This window comes from Myotis daubentonii, chromosome 11, assembly GCF_963259705.1.
Source record: "Myotis daubentonii chromosome 11, mMyoDau2.1, whole genome shotgun sequence".
NCBI classification, from domain to species: domain Eukaryota; kingdom Metazoa; phylum Chordata; class Mammalia; order Chiroptera; family Vespertilionidae; genus Myotis; species Myotis daubentonii.
In genome coordinates this window covers 44,196,233-44,217,909 of record NC_081850.1, presented here as the reverse complement: position 1 = coordinate 44,217,909, position 21,677 = coordinate 44,196,233, and the positions used below count along the sequence as shown (strand labels likewise).

General features: G+C 38.1%; 1 protein-coding gene across 1 annotated transcript in view; it reads left to right on the top strand.

The window, feature by feature from the left end:
* LOC132212019 (guanine nucleotide-binding protein G(q) subunit alpha) overlaps nucleotides 1-21,677 on the top strand; it is a 260,920-nt gene that overhangs the window by 204,142 nt on the left and 35,101 nt on the right. Inside the window, exon 5 of the mRNA XM_059656972.1 lies at nucleotides 824-953. Coding sequence (XP_059512955.1) covers nucleotides 824-953 — 130 coding nt within the window. The remainder of the gene's footprint in view (nucleotides 1-823; nucleotides 954-21,677) is intronic.

Here is a 21,677-nt window from a genome sequence, read left to right as displayed (position 1 = left end):
CAGTAGTTTGAAGAAACTTGGATTCAGTGCCAAGTGCTGCTCGGTATTTTCATATATATATACATAATCACTCAAATTAGTCGATAATGTTGGTTTCTGAGCAGTAACTCGGCACAAAATTGAAGTGTTAAAAACAAATCCTTGAAATAGTTCAAATGATGGCCTCTTGTAGCATATTTTATGGCAGGTTAGCAAGCTCTTTTATGCTTATGGCTAATCGCACTGTTACCCAATATGACTGGACCTGTCTCAAATTATTGCTAATATTGGAAGGAAAAAAAGCCCCAAATGCTTACCCTACTGATAAAGGATCAGGGGAGTTGTGTTTGGATTCAGCTGAAGCATCACACACAACCTGTATGGAATTGTAGGGCATCTTCCATCTTCTCAGTGTATTTGCAATCATTTCTAGCATCTTTGAGAAATATATGAGGATCTTCATTCTCATTTTATAGGAAGATAAACTGAAGTCAGTATTTGCCATTAGGGCTTAATACAAATAAAACTCATTTTATTTACTCCTTAGTGCTTGATTAAATAAAACCATTTTGCTTGGCTTGGCACAGGATTATTTTTTACAGAGTTAGAATTTTCGTACACATCTGGTAACATTCTGCTAACCGCAATGATTTATTACCCAGAATGCCTTGATTTTGGTTGCTCGGTAACAGAAAATTAGTAGATGTTCAATAAGTATCAATTGAATTGACTTGGATGACTATTCTCTTTAGAGAGTATTTTTCCTAAGTTTTGTAAGTAAAGCTATACTTATATTGATTTTTTTCTTTATATGCTATTAATATGAATATTGTTAACCTTGCAGAATGGTCGATGTAGGGGGCCAAAGGTCAGAGAGAAGAAAATGGATACACTGCTTTGAAAATGTCACCTCTATCATGTTTCTAGTAGCGCTTAGTGAATATGATCAAGTTCTCGTGGAATCCGACAATGAGGTGAGTGCCCGTGCACAGGCAGTGGGTGGTCATTTTATTATTTGATACAAATAAATGATAGGATGTTGGGTGTGGGATATGGAGTAAACTGACTTCATTGCTTTCTTGACTATTGACTTGGGGATTTTAAAAATAACCGTATGGTACACATGGTACACTCAGGAAGGGTAAGCTCTTTTGTCCGATGTATGAGCAGGTCTGTGTGTTCATCTCTAATTAGATGCAATTTGATACTTTCCACACTATGCAGAGGCTCTGAAAATGAAAATAACACAGAAATCTTAGGCTAGTCATCAGATCGTATTGTAGCCTTCTCCCTGCAGGCTGGAGTCGGGAGTGTGGGAGTGAGTCAGCCTGTTTTGTTTTGTTTTCGTTTTGTCTAAATCATTGTTTGTGTGGTGGGTGGGTCCCAAAGAGTACTCAAAGCTCAAAACCCCTCTTGGCAAGTGTGAGTGACTTCGCAGCTGGGCTCTAAATCAGTCCGTTGTGGAGCCAGGAGGTGTCTTGGTGATGTGGCCTTTCTGCTCTTACAGCATAATTTTGTCTCTACTAAGCAGGGAGTGATTGAAAAAGGGTCCTTGGTATGCCTGTCTGGAGATATATGATTCAGTAATGTAAGTTCCTCCCCATTACATGAAAATTTAACAGGCGTAAATATGGATTTTGAGGATATCAAAGGTTTGATGATGAGTCAGAGTTGAGTATAGAATATAATTAAAGGGCATAGGAAACTGACTTTGAGCTGGAATTCAGTGTGTGTGTTGGAGGAATGGAGAAGATGCCGTTGATATATACCCTGCTAGAGGCAAAGAGTGCAGACTGACACATGAATAATAAGTATTAAATATACTTCTAATAGAGTAGCAAGTAAAGAGAAGAAAGTGACATATCTCCAGTAGCTGATTAAAATAAGATCTGGCATATTAAAATATACTTTCAATGTTGTACATCTGTTAGGTATGCAAGAATCCTGGCTTCTTGGTCCTTTTAAGTATTTTATTTTTCTGTAAGTGCTAATATCTTCATTAATAGACACATCTAATCCTCCATAGCATTTCTTTTGTATGTATTGATAAACAGTTCATGAACAATTATTTCACATAGAGCTGAGAGTTACCTATTCATAGATTTCAGAATCTTTCCTGGGTGTAAGTATATGGGCCTTTGAATCGATCAAAACTTATTTTTAAGAATGAAGTTTATCAGCCATTTACCTTCTGTAGCTATAATGAAGAATGCCTGAAAATGTTATCAACATTTAAGTTAATCAATTGCCATCAGAATTTTAGCTATGATATCTCTATACAATAGTACCCCTTCCCTTATCTGAGGTTTCGCTTTCTGTGATTTCAGTTACTTGCAGTTAGTTGCCATCCAAAAGATATCAAATAGGAAATTCCAGAAATAACTCAGTAAACAATTTATAAGTTATTAATTGTGCACCATTCTGAGTGACTTGATGAAATCTTGCACTGTCCTCGCCCGGGACATGACTCACCCCTTTGTCTAGCATATCCATGCTATAGATGCTCCCCACCCCTTAGTCACTTAGTAGGCACCTCAGTTGTAAGACTGACTGTCAAAGTATTGCAGTGTTTGTATTGAAATAACCCCTGTTTTATTTAATAATGGCCCCAGAGCACAAGACGAGTGATGCTGATAGTTCATATATGCCAGAGAGAAGCAATAGTCTTTTTTTTTTAAGTGAAAAGGTAAAAGTTTTCTACTTAACAAGGGAGTTCACATTCACATGACTTTTATTATGGTACTAGAGGCCCAGTGCATGAAATTCGTGCATGGGTAGGGTCCCTAGCAGCTGCCAGCTGGGGGCGCCTCCCTTCCCCCAGCTACCTGCCGCCACTGCTGCTGCTGGCCCCAGCCCCTGGTCGAACTACTGGTCGAATTCCTGGTCAAGGGGATAATTTGCATAGTAGGCTTTTATTATATAGGATTGTTATGATTTTTCTACTTTATTTTTAGTTATTGTTAATTTCTTACTATACCTAATTTATAAATTAAACTTTATCATAAGTATGTGTGTACAGGAAAAAACATAGTGTATAAGGGTTTGGTACTATCCAGAGTTTCAGGCATCCATCTTGGAACATGTTTCCCGCAGATGGGGAGGTGGGGGAAATGACTACTTTGTATGCATTTCTATCTTTATCTATATTGGTGTTGGTTTATTGTTCCATAATTCTTGGTTGTAATATTTTGAACATACTGCATATTTCAGAAGCAGACATATGACAACATGTCTGATGTCTTTAAATGTTGAATCAAGATAAAAAATATTTTGAGGGCTTGTCTGCTATGTGCTGGGTCCCAGGGAATCTAAAGAGATACCAAAATGAAGAAAGAAAAAATCAACTTTGCCCTAAAAGACCTCATAAATGAGGTAATGCTTTTTTAAGATGTAAGACACACACATTATTTTATTTCTTATGTCATTTGTTTACATAATGGCTATAGGAAAAGTGTGTTTATGAATACACATTATATATGAGATAAATGCTTTGTATCTATAGAGAAATTAATGTTGTGATTTAATGCTGATCAATTTACCACTTTAAAATTTACAAACTAGAAAATAAATTTCTTAGCTCATCAGCTACTTCTGGTTAATCCACTTCTTTTTCTGAACATTACAAATCATTCCATTTTTCACTTGACGCTGCTAGTGGAGATCAGGTTTTTGTATAAAATAGTATATACTTTTACATATTAATCAGAATAAAATGACATTGTTTTGGTTATCAGATATCATAATTACATTTTCCACAATAACTTACCATTCAATGTATAGGCACTATGTACATCTAAAAATATTTCTAGTTTCTTTGATTCCTATGGTGATGTATTATTCTACAAATTAAATAAATTATTAGTTTTTCATTAGGACATCCTATTCACTTGGGAATATTTTTAAAGTCTTACTTGTAATTCTACGAGATAAAAGTCTTTTTAAAAAATGATTTGAGAGAGTGACAGAGAGAGAAATCGATGTGAGAAAGAAACATTGACTAGTTGCCTCCCGCATGCCCTCCAACTGCATAAAACCCACAACCTGGGTTCGTGCCCTGACCGGGAATCGCCCGCCAACTTTTGGTGTATGGGTGCTCCATATACTGAGCCACACCGGCTGGGGCAGAGATAACAATAATTTTTATGCTGTTGATTTTTCAGACCTCAGGTCAAGCCTAATGGTATTATGGCAGATAAATTAGGCATAGTAAGAAAAATACTGCTTTTTCATTACTTCATCGTTAGTTGTAATCATCACTGTTGACCCTGTTGGTAATTAGAAAACACTGTCAAAGTACTTTTTAATATTGGGATGTAGTTACATTATATATATTTTTTCAGTTGTACTATAATATATGAAAATGTCATTGCCTCTCTACTTTCTTAAATCATTAAGGAAATTTGGAACTATGGAATTCTGTTTTCCTTAAATTGTATGCTTGTGGTAAGACAAAATTGAAATAATTCCCCCCCAAAACTCTGTTCTTGGTTTTGAAATCCGAAGTTCATCACTTAATCCAAAGCAGACTTTGTTATACCTCCCTTGGTATATATTTGTGAGAAAAACCTGTGAATGGGTACTGACAGCCTCCTTTTCTATCCTGGGGAACTGGGGAAAATCACATTGCAGACCATCCGCCAAGGGTACTATGGGAAGTATGCTAGACTATTGCTTTTGCTTTTAATATTTCTAAAAGTTTTTGTACTAATCTTCAAAATTTCTGTAGATCTGCTTTTGTCTGTCCGAATTCTCAGCCTTCCTAGACTTTGGAAAATGCATTTCTGTTGTTCTTTTTCTTTCTCTCCAAAGAAGGAAATACATTACCAAATAGTGGGTAAGAATAACTAGCGTTGTAGAGTTCTGTTGATTTGCATATTCCCTTTGCTGTCTGATTTTCCCTGTGATAACACATCAGCACGAAGCCAACTATTTCACTGTAATCTTTCAAGCACATATTATTTCAGAGCACACAATAAGGCATCCACATAACATATTTCAGTTTATCAGTGTGTCTCCAAACTCTGTCTTTTAGTCTTTATTTTTCTGGATTTTTGTTGCATGAATATCTGAGCACTAATACAAAGATGCTTCCTTAGACATTGGCCCAGGGTCTGCCTTACAGAACAGCCACTTTATAGCCATTATAGAATCTCAAAGACTTAGACTTTTTCCTCCTCCACTTCTTTTTTTGAATGTGTGCTTCTAATTTATGTCAATCCTTTTGAAATGATCATGACCGGCTATGTTTTAGTTTTATGAAAGTATCAAAAGAATTTCTCATACCTGAGGCCCCCCTTTAACCAAGATGGATTCCTGAATATTGGTTCTCATAACCATTTATCCTTCAAACCTTATTCTTGGAATTGCTCAGTATATTAAAAAAAAAAATGGTAAAAGAAGAGAATAGACCTTTATAATACCTTAAGCACTTTATACCTGTTCAAAACGTGCTTAAACCCATCACTGATTTGAACCTCACCCGCTGACCTCCCTGTGAAGTTAGTGCCAGGCTTGCTGGTATGTGTTAGGGATACAACATGGAGAGATTAAGAACCATGGTCAAGGTCCCCAGTGCTCCCTTCCCTGCCATTCCAGGCCAGCTTTCTCTCCCCTCTTTCCCAGCCTCTTCCAGAAATTAGAGACAAACTCAGAGGAAAAGTGAGAGGAGCTATTGACATGGCCAGGAGCATGGAAGCAGAATGAAAATCCTGCCCTTTGAAGAAGGAGTTGAGATACCTCTCCTCTGCCCCTAAGCTCTTATTATTATTCTCACAGGTCACAGAAGACTTCACCGGTAATTCAGAATTCCTGTATTGCTCATCGGATTTTGAACTGTCGTAAAACAAATAGTCTAAATTATGCATTTCCCTTGGATATTTTGCCTCTACTTTGGTTTTAAAATGAAGCCATTTTGAAGTCATTCAGCTGTAGCCAAAGTTTGAACATTTTCTTTAAACGTGTGAAACATGTACTTCGTTCTGCTCTAAAAACTTTAAGTGAGCTCTGGGAACTTTTTTTTCACATAAAATTCAGCTTTGAAGGTAAAACTGACTAAAAATTGAGGCGTAAAAGAAATTTGAACTCCAAAGGAAATGGCTAAAGGAAACTTTTAAGTGTCGTTAAAGGTGAAAGCTTAGGTAAGTGGTCGGCAAACTCATTAGTCAACAGAGCCAAATATCAACAGTACTTCTTCAAAATAGACTCGCCCAGGCTGAAAACCGACTTCTGCGCATGGGCCACAAAGTGTCAGTTGCATTGTATGTGCACCCGCACGTGGTATTTTGTGGAAGAGCCACACTCAAGGGGCCAAAGAACCGCATGTGGCTCGCAAGCCACAGTTTGCCGACCACGGGTGAGGTTAAACTCTCCAGTCTCAATTAGACTGATTCTAACCCTCCTTTATTGACTCTTAATCAGATTATGAAATCAGAAACTACATTTTGCTTCTCAACCTTTGGTATACTTGCTTCGGATTCATAGCCTGGTTAGCAAAGATATTCCTGAAAGACGCCCTACTCTTTTATATGTAACCCCTTTTCCATTTCCTCATTCCTTTGTTCATTTAGCCACTAGTTCCTGTTTGAAACTCCTTTCCTTGCCCTTTTCATTACTCACCGTTTCTCTTTCCTCCATTATTTCATTCTTTCTCCATTTCTTCATTTGCATTGAAGGAAGTTAGAAGGAAGTTTTCTGATCCCCATTTATGAGTCTGAACCGGAGACCTTAGTACTGGCAAGAGGGTGGGGAAGCAGGCACACACATGGGCACTTTTTGTATGGATGTGTATTGGAAATCTTTTAAAGACTTTACATTGAACCCATATTAATATAATCTGTGCAGTACTTTTTTTAAAAGATGAATTATGGCTTGGCTGGTATGGCACAGTGATTGAATGTTGACCCATGAACCTAGAAGTCACGGCTCAATCCCCAGTAGGGGTTGTTCAGGAGACAGCTGATCGATGATTTCCTCTCATCATTGATGTTTCTAGCCCTCTCTCCCTATTCCTACCTCTCTTTGAAATCAAGAAAAACATTTAAAAATGAATTATATTATAAAATAGTATGTTTAGTATAATCTGATTTCTGTAATTACAACTAATTATATATGCAGAATTATTTTAGGGAAGGTTATTAGCCCCCCAAAAGAAAATAATTTGTAAGATTTTATACCAAGACCAAGGTGTAAACTGTGATTGTCATTGTTGCTAGATGATAGCATCACAAATAACTGAAACTATAATTTTTTCTTAAGTAAAACAAAGTAAGACTTTAGATTGGAATTTCAGCTCTGCTATTTCCCAATTTAGTTCATTTTTCTTTCTGATTATCTTTTTCTTACTGATTTGTAGGAGTTCCTTACATCTTTGGATGTCAGCCTTTTATCACATGTATTGTATACATCTTCCACTTTGTAGGTTGGCATTTATTCTCTTAATGGTGGTTTTTGATCAACAAAGTAGTATGTTTTAATAAAATCTATCAAAAAATTTTTATGGTTATGTGTGTGTGTGTGTGTGTGTGTGTGTGTGTGTGTGTTTACCTAACTGCACACATGCAGTAGGATAGAATAAATCACCTGAAAAATCTGGATGAAAGGACAGTAAGGGTTGGAGGATGAGATTAAGAAGTGAAATAAAAGTAACACAACCAGGTATCTTTCCTGTGTAGTCTAACATTTAGTCAGCGTCTCTTAGCATCCAATATAAGGAGGTAATCATGCTCTGTTACAAGATTCACTGTGGTTTGTTTTTTTTAAAAGTCAGCTTCTCCTGGTACTGAGCCTGAGTGACTCCTGCAACTTCATTAAGAGATACTATTAAAAATTATATCCATGACACAAAATTAAATCCATGATAGTATTCCTCCAGGAAACCAAATATTAGAATTCATAAGGGCTGTTTAAGCTTCCCTCAGTGTAAGTTGTTGCCATAATATCAGTGTTTGTGGTGAGCCAATATTGTGTGGCCTAAACACACCACCTGATGTAAGAATAAAACTGAGAATAGCTAGGGAAGTGGATTTTATTTACTTATGTTTGTTTTTTTAAAATATATGTTTTATTATTGATTTCACAGAGGAAGGGAAAGAGAGAGAAACATCAGTGATGAGAGAGAATCATTGATTGGCTGCCTCCTGTATGCCCCACACTGGGGATTGAGCCCGCAACCTGGGTATGTGCCCTGACTGGCAATCAAACTGTGACCTCCTGGTTCATAGGTCGACACTCAACCACAGAGTCACACCAGCCGGGCTACTTCTGTTTTTATAAACACTTTCAGTGAAACAAAAAAAAAGTATAAAATTATAGAGAACTTACAATTTTGACATATTTGCTTTAAATCTTTATTTTCATGGAAAGAAAGTGACACAGGTATAATTAAAGACCTTGTGTAACCTTCCCTGATACATTTCTCAGCATTGCTTTTGAGATTTTTTCCGGGTTGCTACACAGGGCTCTTATTCATTTATTTAGACCACCATTTAATTCCATTTTGTGAATAAGCCCTGTGTTTCACATACTTCTCATTCAATCACATTTTTAATGCAGATTACCTTCTTTTATCCTTGCCCATTCTCCCCCTTACTCCAACCCCAAACAGAGTTGTCTTTTTTTTTTTTAAGAGATATAGACACAATTTTAATCATATTCTGGTGACTGTTTTTTGCTGGTTATACATATAGAAATTACCTTCCAGTGAGTGGCGTTTCCTTTATTAGTTATACTATTGTATTTTCTTCAAGAATTATTTTCCTTTCCCCAAGAATATGAAGATAGATCCTTTATTTCCTATTAAAAGTTACAAGGTTTTGCTTTCCATAGGCTTTCTGTGCACCTGTACTTGATTTTTGTGTATGATGGGAAGTAAGAATTTACAATTTTTTGCCATATTTCTGTTCAGTTCTCCCAGCACCATCTGTTGAATAGTAAATTCATCATTCATCTCCACTGATGGTTTTTCAACCTTTTAAATTATGAAATATATACATTTACATAAAAATGTGCAGCACACTGTCATCACAAAATGTCACAGGGTGTCAAAACAGAACGTTGCCAGGACCACTGACACCCTGCTGGTGCCCCTATCCGGCCGGTAGCCACTGTCCTTTAAGGTGAACACTTCTTTGCTTTTGTCTTTCATTTTTACACTTAAATATGCATCCTTGAACACTATAGTCTAGTTTTTACTTGTGTTTCCCTTTTATACAAAAGGAATTAAACAGTGTGTTTTTAGAATTTTCTAGACAGTATGCTATTTTAACTTACATAAACTTTTATGTCTTGTTTCTTTTACTCAACATTATGTTTGTAAGGTATATACATTCTATATTCTACATAATTCACTTATTTACATTGCCATGTAGTAGTCGACTGCATGAAAATACCACAGTGTGTGTATCTATTCTCTTATATGTGGACTCTTGGTATGTTTCCAGTGTGGGGATATCACAAATCATGCTGCTGTGAATACCAGGTACATGTGTCTTGGCACACATATACTTCCTGTTGGATATATGCCTAGGAGTAGAATCACGGGCACATAAAGAATATATATCTTCACCTTTAGTAGATGGGGCGAAAGTGTTTTCCAAAGTCAAAGTACTAATTTATACTCTCACCAGTAATGTCTGAAAGTTTCTGTCACTTCCCATCTTTGCCAACTGTTGGCATTGTCAGCCTTTTTCATTTTAGCCCTTCTGGTGGCTAAGTGCTGAGCTGTAGTCCCTGCATGTGCCTGCTTACTTGGGCATACCCTCACTCCTAGTGCACAGCCGTAGTGCAAAGCAATGATGGTTCACTAGGACCCTATCCCCCTTAGCCTCTCAGCTGCCACCTCCAAAAGCAACAAATATCTCTGTGGAGAGAGTGGCCCCAAATATAGGCTCACTTCTCTAGATGTGTCTTTTTCCAAGATTCTGGTCTGATATGTCTTGATTACTTTTTAGGCCTCTGAGGCTTTTAAGCAAATATATTTTTTATTCTGTTAGTTCTTCTGAATGTTCTCCTTTCCATTGATATTAATGACACACGTGATGTGTGTCGGGTTTTATTACACGCCTTGGACTTTTCTCAGGGCTATTTGGTTAACTTATTTACTATTCCTGTACCAATATAAAAGTTATCAAATCACTAGTTGTATAATCATCTTGATATCTAGTGCATCAAATCGATCTACCTTGTTATTTAGAATTTTGTTCACTACTCTTAGTCCTTTACGTACTCTTCTATTTGAATTTTAAGCTCAACTTATCAAATTCTAAACAACAAATTTAATTGGGATTGTAGTAAATATATAGTTAATTTGAGGTTACTTTTTCATCTTCACAGTATTGAGTTTTACCATCCATAAACATAACATGGTGTAGCTCACCATATAGCATTTAGAACACTGTTTATGTCTTTGTATGTGATCAGTCTTTATAAATGTCCCACGTGTGCTTGAAATTGTGATCTCGTATTTTGGGGTTCAAGGTTCTACATTATGTGTATTAGACAAACTTGTTAATTGAGTTATTTAAGTCTTTTATAGCCTTACTAATTTCTTGTCTGCTTGATCAATTATTGTACCTGGGTTGCAGGTTTTGATCTCTTGCCCTAGTTGAGGCTCATGTGGGAGGCAACCAATCAATGTGTCTCTCTCACATTGTTCTTTCTCCCCACTTCCTTCCTCCCTCTCTTATTTCCACTCTCTGTAAAAATCAATGAAAAAAAATATCCTCGGGTGAGGATTAAAAAATAATAAAATAAAGATGGATAGAGAAATAGATATTCTTATATGCTGCTGGTAGGAGGATAAATTGGTACAATTTGCCAATTGTATGGTAATTTGTAAAAACCTTTAATCCAGCAATTCTACTTAAAGGGATTTATGCTAATTGTTTAATTGGCTATATATCTCAAAGATATATAGAGGATAGTTCATCACAGCATTATATATAGCTGTGAATAATTGAAAACACCTAAATTATTCAGTAGTAGGAGATTGGTTAGAAACCAGAGTATATATAAAAAATAAAATGCTATTTAAATACTAAAATGATAATATGAATATATAATTAATATTAAATAAAAAGTTAATTGTATATTAATGTAAAGAAATGATTTCAAAATAACATTGATAGCATGCATCTAATTTTTAAGATATGTAACAGGTATTTATTATTGATGCTTACAAAAGTATCTGGAATGTTAATGTGAAACTGTGGCAGGGATTCTCTCTGAATGGTTGAATTAAGGGCAGTTTTTTTAAATTCATTTTACTTATTTTCTTATTTTTTTCTATGAATGAATATATATATATATATACTGGATTAAAGAAATGATATTTTAGAAGTTAAGAAATTTTTAAGTGTTTATCAATTAAAATCTAGTTGAATAAAAATATTTTTTAGGTTACTTTCTGATTTCCCAGTTGTTTTAAGAAGGATAAGATGAAGTTATGAGTGAATAAAGAATCAGTACAAATAACTAGTCAAAGAAGCTTAGCAGTATTAGAAAACAGCCATTTTCCATCAGTTTGCTCAAAATGCCTTCAAAAGTGAGTCAGCCTGTAGAAATAATACAAGTTAAGGAGTTACTGAAATACAGGAGACAGTTTTATGAGGTCAGGATTTATCTCAACCCTTGTTTGTTCCTTTTACATGGAGTAGATGCAGAGTGCTTAAAGCTCAAAGTAGACGAAAGCTCTGCGTTGCAGATGATCAAATGAAAATGCTGTGGGCTCAACGCCAGATTTAACCAACTGGGGTCTTTCTTGAGTACCATCTGATTCTCCCCTTTTTTTGGTTTTGTTTTGTTTTTAAAGAGAAGAGTTTGCCTTTTAGCAGGGAATCTGCATTTTTATAAAGCTTAAGATCATCACCTGGGGCTTTGTTATTCTCTAGAAAAAATAGCACATTTGGTGGGACTTCAGGCTAAATGTTTAATGGGATCCAGATTGCATGACAGTTTATTCAGAAAGCTTAGACTAAGATGCAAGGGCATGAATAACTGCCATTGTCCTGGTTTCTTCTGTTTCAGTTAAATCTGCTACAGGGATAGCTCCATGTTTCCACACGTGAGCCTATGAAGAAATGAATAAAAGCAATAAGTTTTTTGAATTGCCAATTCATGCAATGTGAATTGTTACTTTAAAAAAGAAATAAGTGAACAGGGATCTCTTTTGAAGGACATTGGGCTGCTATGATATAGGATGACTTCAAGACAGTCTCTAAAGAGGCAACAGGGAAATTAGAGAGAGTCCTGGTTTGAATCCCATCTCCACCCTTTTCAAGCTGGGTAATCTTGAACAAAATATCCCTGTGCCTCTCTTTCGATGTACAAAATGAGGATATTATTTGTCTCAGAGTGTTATGAGGATTATTAAAATAGATAACATGTAAACTTATTGCAGCACAGAGAGTCAGTAAATGATAGTTCATAGTACTGTTATAATCTTAATTGTGAAAGAAACGCTGTGATAACTTCCATTTCTAAACATCATCTTTAAGAGAACTCTTTGATTTGACATTTATGCCTTCCAGCAAGAGTAATAAGCTTAACTGATAGTTGTTCCATAAGATAAAATGTGGGGAAAACTCATTTGTGCAAATGTTAAAAAACAAGGAAGCTTTTGTGTAAGAAAATTCTTTTTGGAATAACAGAAGGAAAAGGTTTTATAATGCAAAAAAAGGAACTGAAGAAATCAATATGGCTTTTAAGATATAGCTCATATTCATAGGATATTTGTTATCTGCTTACATGTTTTATTTATCACAGTGTTTATATTAGTCATGACTTTGTGGTTGAAGAAGACAAAAATTCCCACAAAGTAGCTCAAGCATGGAGTGGCTCATGCCACCAGAAAGCTGTCATAGGGGTTCTTTGAACCAGGGATGATTTGGTTAGACATCTCTCTCCTCAAACCTTGAATCACCTCTTCCCAGCATAGCAACCCAAGAGAAAAGGGAGTTTCCACTCCAACTTCAAATTGAAAATCTTAGAACAGAAATGTAGTGTGTTGACAACCTCCATGTAAGTTAACACTGACCCACAGGTCAGAGGCACCTTGTTTCCAAAAAGAGGGGATCATGGAGGAGAGCAGACCTGGCAGAGACAACAATTGCCAATAATGGTGCTTTCACATTGTGTGTTTCAACACCTCAGTGAGTTGGAACCATTACTGGGTTTTGAATTCCATATAGTAGGTCATGAACAGCATCTTTACAAAATGAAACAGAACAGATTTAAATAAAATTGAACAGAAAATTTCAAAGGGAATCACAACCAGTTGGAATTATTGTTTTACGAAACTTTCGTTCCCATTATATTATGTGTGTGTGTGTGCGTGCGCGCTAAATACAATCTAAAATGTATTGTTTAATGTGGACCACAATTTAGAAAGTTTTCTGGACCACATTGCACAATGCTCTCCTCTGTAAAGGCCTGCCATCAGTGGGAAGGTGGTCTGCCTGGAGCTGGGATCTGCCCTGGGCTTTGGATGGAGTAGCACACAGCAGCGGATGGGAGATGGTTGCTCCCAACTTCCCAGTCAACAGGGTTGGGTTTTTGTTTGGTTTGGTTAGGGAGAATGGAGTACAATATTTTTATTTTTTCTTTCTGTGACTTAATTTAAAATAAAAGTAATTATCAAAATCAGCTACAGCCGTAAGTTCCACTCAGTTTGTGTGTGTTAACATACAAAGTCTTCCACCAGCAGGGCTAGCTTCACAGGTGTGCAATCTCATGCAGCTCCCACGTTTGGTTTAATTATTCTCTGATATCACCATCTTAATTATTTTTTAATAAGGGCTCCCCATTTTTATTTCGCATGAAGTCCTGTAACTTATATAGCCAGTCCTGTCCACTGCACACTAAACTGAGAGATCAGTAGTTAGAACCACTTTTTGCCTGCACCCAGAGAGCTGGGGACACCCTCAGTGCTCACCTGTGCTCCAGGGCACAGTACTTACAAGGGGAATATAGCTTTAATTCTCTGTTAAACTTAATGTCACCTGATGCCTTGTAAGTTTGAGTTCTCATTTAAAGAAATTACACTGAACATGTTCCTCCTGATTAATTTGCAGTGTTTTGATGCATCCTGTCATTACCAGGCCATTCCCGGCCTCCCTTCCATGTCAGCGCCAGGCTGGCATGTCCAGGGAGGTTGGTCAGAAGCTAATCACTGAAGCTGTGGCAGCCAAACTTATGTTTAATGTTTGCCCCATTTCTCCTCCTCCTCTAGTACCCCCACAACCCTTATGGGCTGTCTACGTACAAAGGGGAAGAGAGAGCATGGAATTTAAAGAGCTTGCGCTCAGGTTGTGTTCATTAAGCTGAGTTTCTAACACACATTGTTGGTACGCTGGTGCCCATCTTAGAGTTGCCCTTAGAACTGGAGTAATGGTAGATGCCCTCCCCTCCCCACCCTACCCCACTTCCCCAAAACACCCAACTAATTATAAAAACTATAGACCAACCAGGTAAAGCAGTGTTTTATTTTCCCTAACCCCAAAAAGAAAAATCTTAAAACAGTTTTATCTTTGCTTTGTGATTCCATTTCCAAACTGACCTGCGCTCAGTGAGAGTTCCTTTGGCACAGATACACACACACTCTCTTTTTTTTTTTTAATTCATATTCTCTGAAATGACCAGAGTTTCTGTGCTGTTGAGTTCCTCTCCCTCTTAGTAGTGAGGTCTTGCTGTGGGACTTGTCCAACAAGAGGAAAAGCTCCTACATTGCTGGAGCTGGAAGTGAGGGTGTTCTGAGCCATTGGCTGCAGGATTCACAGGTTGGAATTTCAGATGCTAGCTCACACAGAAGTAGAGCTCTTTCCAAAGGAAAAGAGGGTAATGAAAAACACCCGGGGAGGGGGACTTTCCTGACAAAGGCCTTTTGTTGACACTGATAATAAGCTCCCTGTCTTTTTGAGTCTGGCAGGCTCTGGTCTCTGGTTTCAGTGGAGATTCTGGGTTTGTTGGGTCTTGGGATGGACAGTGTTTACCAGCCTTTCCACAGATCCTCCAGGCATTGAGCTCATTGTAAATGAAACAACATCTAACTGGATAAAAACCATTCTACTTGTTATTGGACCATGAATGAGCATTCATTAATCGATATGGTCTTCCTTTCTCTCTCCCTAAGAGACTGCCTTAAAAAACACACACACACAAAAACCATGGAAGATAAATTTTAAACATAATCTTGTAGAATTCTTAATATTCCAGATCATATGCTGAATTCTAACCCTAACCTGAAATTTCCCAAATTGTGCCAATCACTTTGCTAATTATTCGGTCCCATTAACCAGTCACTATGCACACAGCCTTGTTTTATCAGTGTCTGCACATCACTGGCCAGGGTTTAAAGGATCCTCTGGGTTAGCTCTCTCATTCCATTTGGTTATCATCAGAGTGGGTTATCCAGAAGTCACTATTGACACAAAACACCACTCAGAGCATTATTAGAGCATAACTAATGTTACAGGAGAAGAAATCTCGATGATGCCAAATACCAGTCTAAGAGGACTGCTAACTGAAGTTCCCCATCAGTTTCAGAACCCACCAGGTTGATCTAGACTCCTCTAAGTGTTTGGCTATGTTAAAGTAGAACCTGGAGAACTGGTTCCTTAACCAAAAGTTCAGAAAGAGATTTCAGCAGAAGACCCTTCCTATATAATAAAAGCCTAATATGCTAAGTGTCCAATTATCAGTCATCTGTTCAACCAATCAAAGCATAATATGCTAATGATATGCTAAGGCCGCTCAACCGCTTGCTATGATGTTCACTGACCACCAGGGGGCAGATAGTAGACTGGTCAACCAGTCACTTTGACCAGTTGGTTAGCTTGCTGCTGTGATTCGGCCAATTGGGACTGAACAAGATGGGCCAAACATACCCTGAGCCCTCCCATGGTCCCTTTCCAGCTGGCCAACCTCCCACATCCCTCTCTGGCCCCAGTCATACACCGGTGGGTTCCCTCGGCCTGGCCTGTGCCCTCTCGCAATCTGGGACCCTTCAGGGTATGTTAGAGAGCCAGTTTCACCCAATAAAAGGCTAATATGTAAATCAACAGAATGACAGAACTACCAGTTGCTATGACACGCACTGACCACCAGGGGGCAGACACTCAACGCAGGAGCTTCCCCCTAGTGGTCAGTGCGCTCCCACAGGGGGAGTGATGCTCAGCCAGAAGCCGGGCTCACAGCTGGCAAGCACAGCAGTGGTGGTGGGAGCCTCTCCCGCCTCCACGGCAATGCCAAGGATGTCTGACTGATTGCTTAGGCCCACTCCCAATGTGGACATCCCCCGAGGCCTCCTGGACTGCAAGAGGGCACAGGCTGGGCTGAGGGACACCCCCTTCCCAAGTGCACAAATTTCATGCACTGGGCCTCTAGTCTTGATATAAAGGAATACCTCAGAGAAAAAGTGTATATTGCTGTTCTACTTGCCATTAAAATTAACCAGTCCATTTGAAACTGTAGATCAGCAGGGCCTGAATGTCTCAATTGGTTGGAGCATTGTTCCGTGCACCGGACGGTTGCAGGTTCGATTCTGCTCAGGCCACATACCTGGCTTGTGCATTTGACCCCCGGTCCGATGCATACAGAAAGTACCTGATCATTGTTTCTCTCTCTCTCTCTCTCTCTCTCTCTCTCTCTATCTCTATCTCTATCTCTATCTCTATCTCTATCTCTCATCCTCCTCTCTCCCTCTGTTCTTCTCTCTAAGCATGTCCTAGAACAGTGATGGCGAACCTATGACACGCGTGTCAGGGGTGACATGCGAACTCATTTTTTTGGTTGATTTTTCTTTGTTAAATGCATTTAAATATATAAAATAAATATCAAAAAATATAAATATTTGTTTTACTATGGTTGCAAATATCAAAAAATTTCTATATGTGACACGGCACCAGAGTTAAGTTAGGGTTTTTCAAAATGCTGACACGCTAGCTCAAAAGGTTCGCCATCACTGTTCTAGGATGACATGATTAGATCATAACTAATGTTATGCTGACAGGATTTTTTTTTTTTAAAGAATAAACTAAAGAGCAGATGGGTCTTGTGGCAGGAAGGGGAAAGCTTTTGAACTCTTGTCTTCAAGTCCCAAACTCAGTGCTTATTTTGCAATACCATGCTTGAATACCAAGCTGTGGTGGCGACATTCTTATCTTGTCTCTGAGTTGAATATCTCATGGCAGAACATTCCAGAGCTAAACATTTATTGAAACCTACACATGAGGGAATTGAAGCCTAAAGAGATCTGAGTATCCTGGGTTATTCAGAGTTAACTTCCCATTAGCAATTTTACCAAAAAGTGCTTAGAATTCTAAAGAGGATTCAGACCCATACCTGCTACTTTCTCACTGACCTTGGAGCTCTCGGGCCTCAGTGTAGTTAGCTGTAAAGTAGGAATAATGACAGTACTTTCTTCAGTAGTATTAGGGTTATTGTAAGTATTCAATGACTTCATATATATAAAGTATTTGGATGAATCCCTGACATATAGTAAATCCTATTACAGTGATTTATTGTCATTATGATTACTAACCCAGGAGCTTAAAACTATTTCCTTTGGAAAATTGCTACTTCACCTGGGGCTCAGAGCACAAAGCTACAACCTCAAAGCATTAAAACTCAATAAATTCCCTACATTTGGAGAATATTTTAGGGCTACTCCCTTGCAGAAGGAGCAAGTGGGGAGAGGGTACCAGGACTTCAAGATTTAACAGTCTTGATTCAATGGATGGGCTGAGGAGAGGAAGGATGTGAAAGGTTTTGCATATGAAATCCCCCTGAAAACAAATCAGTTTGAGGTCTATATGGTTCCTCCTCTTTTAAGCAGTTTTGTCATTAAATAAAAAGAGAGACTTCTCTTTAGATACTAATATTCTCATTCCATTTTATCAAATTGCCCTGGAAGCTTCTTGTGGAAATCTGACAAGAGTTACTGTCAAATTGTTTGCGCTTTTGAGCGCTTATTCTTACATCCTGACTCCTTCCACCTCCTGATAGTCCCAGTTTCCAGTGTAGATCTGAATTCCTTAGTGAGTTTATAAACTCCTTGGCAAGAATGTGTACTGGTAGAGCAGCTGACAACCTACATGGTATGTTCAGAACAGTGCTTCTCAACAGAGCTAGGGGGAGGCTGTTTTGCCCCCCAGGGAACAGCAAAGGGCCAATGTCTGGAGACATTTTGGGGATCTCACAATTGGAGGGGTGCCACTGGCATATACTTGGAGAGGTCGGGACGCTGCTAAACATCCTATAATGCACAGGTCAGCCCCCCCTACCATGAAGAATTATCCTGCTCCAAATATCAATAGTGTAGAGGTTGAAACACCCTGCTTTAGAGGAGCCCAGAGGATGACCAGACCTCCCTCTGCCAGCAGACTGACATCAAGAATTCTGAAGTTAGAGGTTCCTGTGTTTGGGTTTTATCAGATCTATTAAAATGCCAATACACGTTAAGCTTCCCCTGGCATTTATATGTAAGGGAAATTTAGTTTACCCAATATCTTTCCAAAGGTAGATTTATTCTGTAGATATGGATTAAGTGCAGGAACACAGAGTATTGCAGAAGGGAAAGATGCTGGAAAGGGCTTACCAAAGCCTAAAGGTAACTTCCTTAATTTTTGCTAAGGACAGCCATACCTTGTGTAGCTCCCCAGAGAGGCCCCATGCAGCCACCTCATTTAAAACACTAGAAAGGGCATTCACTCAGAGCCAGTCATTCCTGATAGAGTTCCAGTTCCTTCCATCAAAGGCAGCTCCAGCTGTCACTAGCTTACACCACTCTTGGGCTCCGGACTGTGGCAGCAGAGCTGCCTAGCAGCACTCCAGGAGTCTGAATCCAAGCCACTGCCTGGCTTTTCTCCCCCTCCTCTCCCCTCCCCCCCTCCCTTCCCCTCCCCTCCCCTCCCCTCCCTCCCCTCCCCTCCCCTTTCCTCCCCTCCCCTGCTCTCCCTTCTCCTCTCCTCCCCTCCCTTCCCCTCCCCTCCCCTCACTGAACCCTGGAATGGAGCGGACACTTTCACGTTTAGTACCTCCCCTTCTGGATCAAACTCAAGAAAATCAGAGATACCAGAAATCTCATCAAATGTGCATTGTTAGTCAAAAATCACAAGGGACAGTGGTGTTTAATAGTTTCTCCTGGATTCTGAAAAGTACACATTCCCTTTTGAAGGTGTTTCAACAGTTATTAAGAACAATTCACCCTTTCCAGTATGCATTCATTGAGTTAATGATTTATTATACATGAACTCTAAACCACTGAAAAGGAACTAAGGAAAGTTTTTTAAAAATGTTTTAAGGAAACAAGAGGTTGTTTTTTTTTCTAAGAATAGAGATTTTCTACATCATATTGATATCAATATTCTTACTGTAATAAAATTTACCATTGTAAAAGTGTGGAGTGCAGTGGTATTAAGAATATTCACATTGTGGTGCAGCTACTACCATCATCTGTCTCCAGAATTGTTTCTTCTTTGCAAACTGAAACTCAGCCCATTACGCATTCATTCCCACTTTCCCTCCCCCAGCTCCTGACATACCACCATTCTACTATCTGCCCTGTGAATTTGACTACTCTAGATTTTTCATATAACTGGACTCAAACAGTATTTGTCTTTTAAACTGGCTTATTTTACTTAGCACACTGTCTTCAATTTTTATTCATGTACTATGTATCACAATTTCCTTTTTAAGGCTGAATAATATTCCATTGTATGTATATATCACATTTTGTTTATTCATTCATCTGTTGATGGACATGGGTTGCTTTTGCATTTTGGCTGCTTAAGTAATTCTGATATGAACATGGGTATATAGGTATTCTGTTCAAGTTTCCACTTTCAATTCTTTAGGGTTTCTGCTTTCAATTCTTTCTTCTACCCAGAAGTTGAATAGCTGGATTATATGGTAGTTATATTTTTAACTTTTTGAGGAACTGCCGTAGTATTTTTCATAGTGGCTATACCATTTTATATTCTCACAGCAATGTACAAAGATTTAAATTTCTCTTCATCCTTGTACAACACTTATTATTTTCTGTGGGTTTTTTTTAAAAGTAATAACCATCCTAAGAGATATGAAGTGGTATCTCATGATTTTGACTTTCCTAATGATTAAATTCCTTTGCCCATTTTTGAATCAGGTTTTTGCTATTGAGTTGTAAGAGTTATTTATGTGCTCTGGATATTAAACCCTTATCAGATAGATGCCTTGCAAATATTTTCTTTCATTCCATAGGTGATATCATTTTCCTGAAGATATTTTTATAGCATGCCAACTAATGGAAATCAGTCACTTTAGTAAATAAATAGATTCTCATATCTCAAAGATAGTTATTTTTGACCCCTCCCAAAGTCAGGGAGAATGGGCAATATGATCTTTGGATGTCCTTCCAATCTTTTGATTTTTTTTTTTTTTTTGTAATAGATAAACAGTTCTTTCTAGCATTTATGTAAACAAATTTAACTCTTGGCTAGTCAAGTGAGCCAAATGTCCACTAGGTGGTACTCTAACTACAGCATACAGAATTTGCATAAAGCTGAAGGTAAATTACCAAGTCCTAACAAAGACTTTTGCCTCACAAAAATATGGTGTTTATGTTAAGTTGAACAAATCACATTTATAAAATGTTAGCCCTGAAGGTTTGAGTTCATCTATTTCAACCTATTCCTTATAAATTAGAAAATTGGGATTCAGTGAGGTTAAGTGACTTGCCCAAGGTCACACACACTGTTAGTTCCTGATGAAGCCAAGCTTCCATGCACGGCTTTTCCTCTTGATCTGGTACTTAACCTAATTCCCCATGTTGCCACTGCATACTATTGAAAAGTCTTCCCAGAGTGTCCTAAAATGCCTTCTTCCATGAGTAAAGGAAACTATGGTTGTGACCAAGATACTGTATATTGCTCCTGTGAAAGATCCTTGGACTACAGATAAGGAAAACAAAATTTCACTAATTTACCTATTAATCTTGGGAAGTCATTTAATATTCAACTTTTGGCACCTTTATCATTAAATTAAGAGGTTGCATTACATGTATGCAGATTATCCTCCAGCTTGGATTATGTAAAAATTTAGTTGGAGGCTGGTACTCTGACACTGGAGGCCTGACATTTCCCTGACTTAATCTTACTTTCTTGTTTGAGAGCATGGCTTTGTGTATTTCAGCCATTAAATGCTGGAAATTCCTGTTTACACTTTTCTCATGGCATTGGATGAAATCTGGATACCAGATAATCATTTTTTAACTTTTTGCAACTTTCGCTTTCTCTAGTGGTAGTGCTAAACATTACCAATAATACACAAGCCTGCAATTAAATGAGAACTACCAACCAAATACAACTATTTTATAGCAATGCATTGGAGAAAGTACACAAATAGCACTTACATGGAAGATTTATATAGGCTTCCCAGAGCAGCTCGCGATGCTCAAGGCTGTTAGGCGTGTACAGATTTTCACACCCTGTTTCTCACCTGCCTCTTCCCTACGTAGACTGCCCAGATTACCCACAGTGCTTTGCTTTTCACTGCATGTCTGTCTGTTTACGGAATCATCCCACCAGACAGGACATTTTCGGCTTTATGTTTGTACAGCTCAGTCATGTTCAGAGTAACAGTCTTTATTTACGCTTGTAATGAATGTAAATGAGCTCTCTTCACATTTCATCAGTCACAGGACAGCAATCCCTCACCAGAGTCAGAGT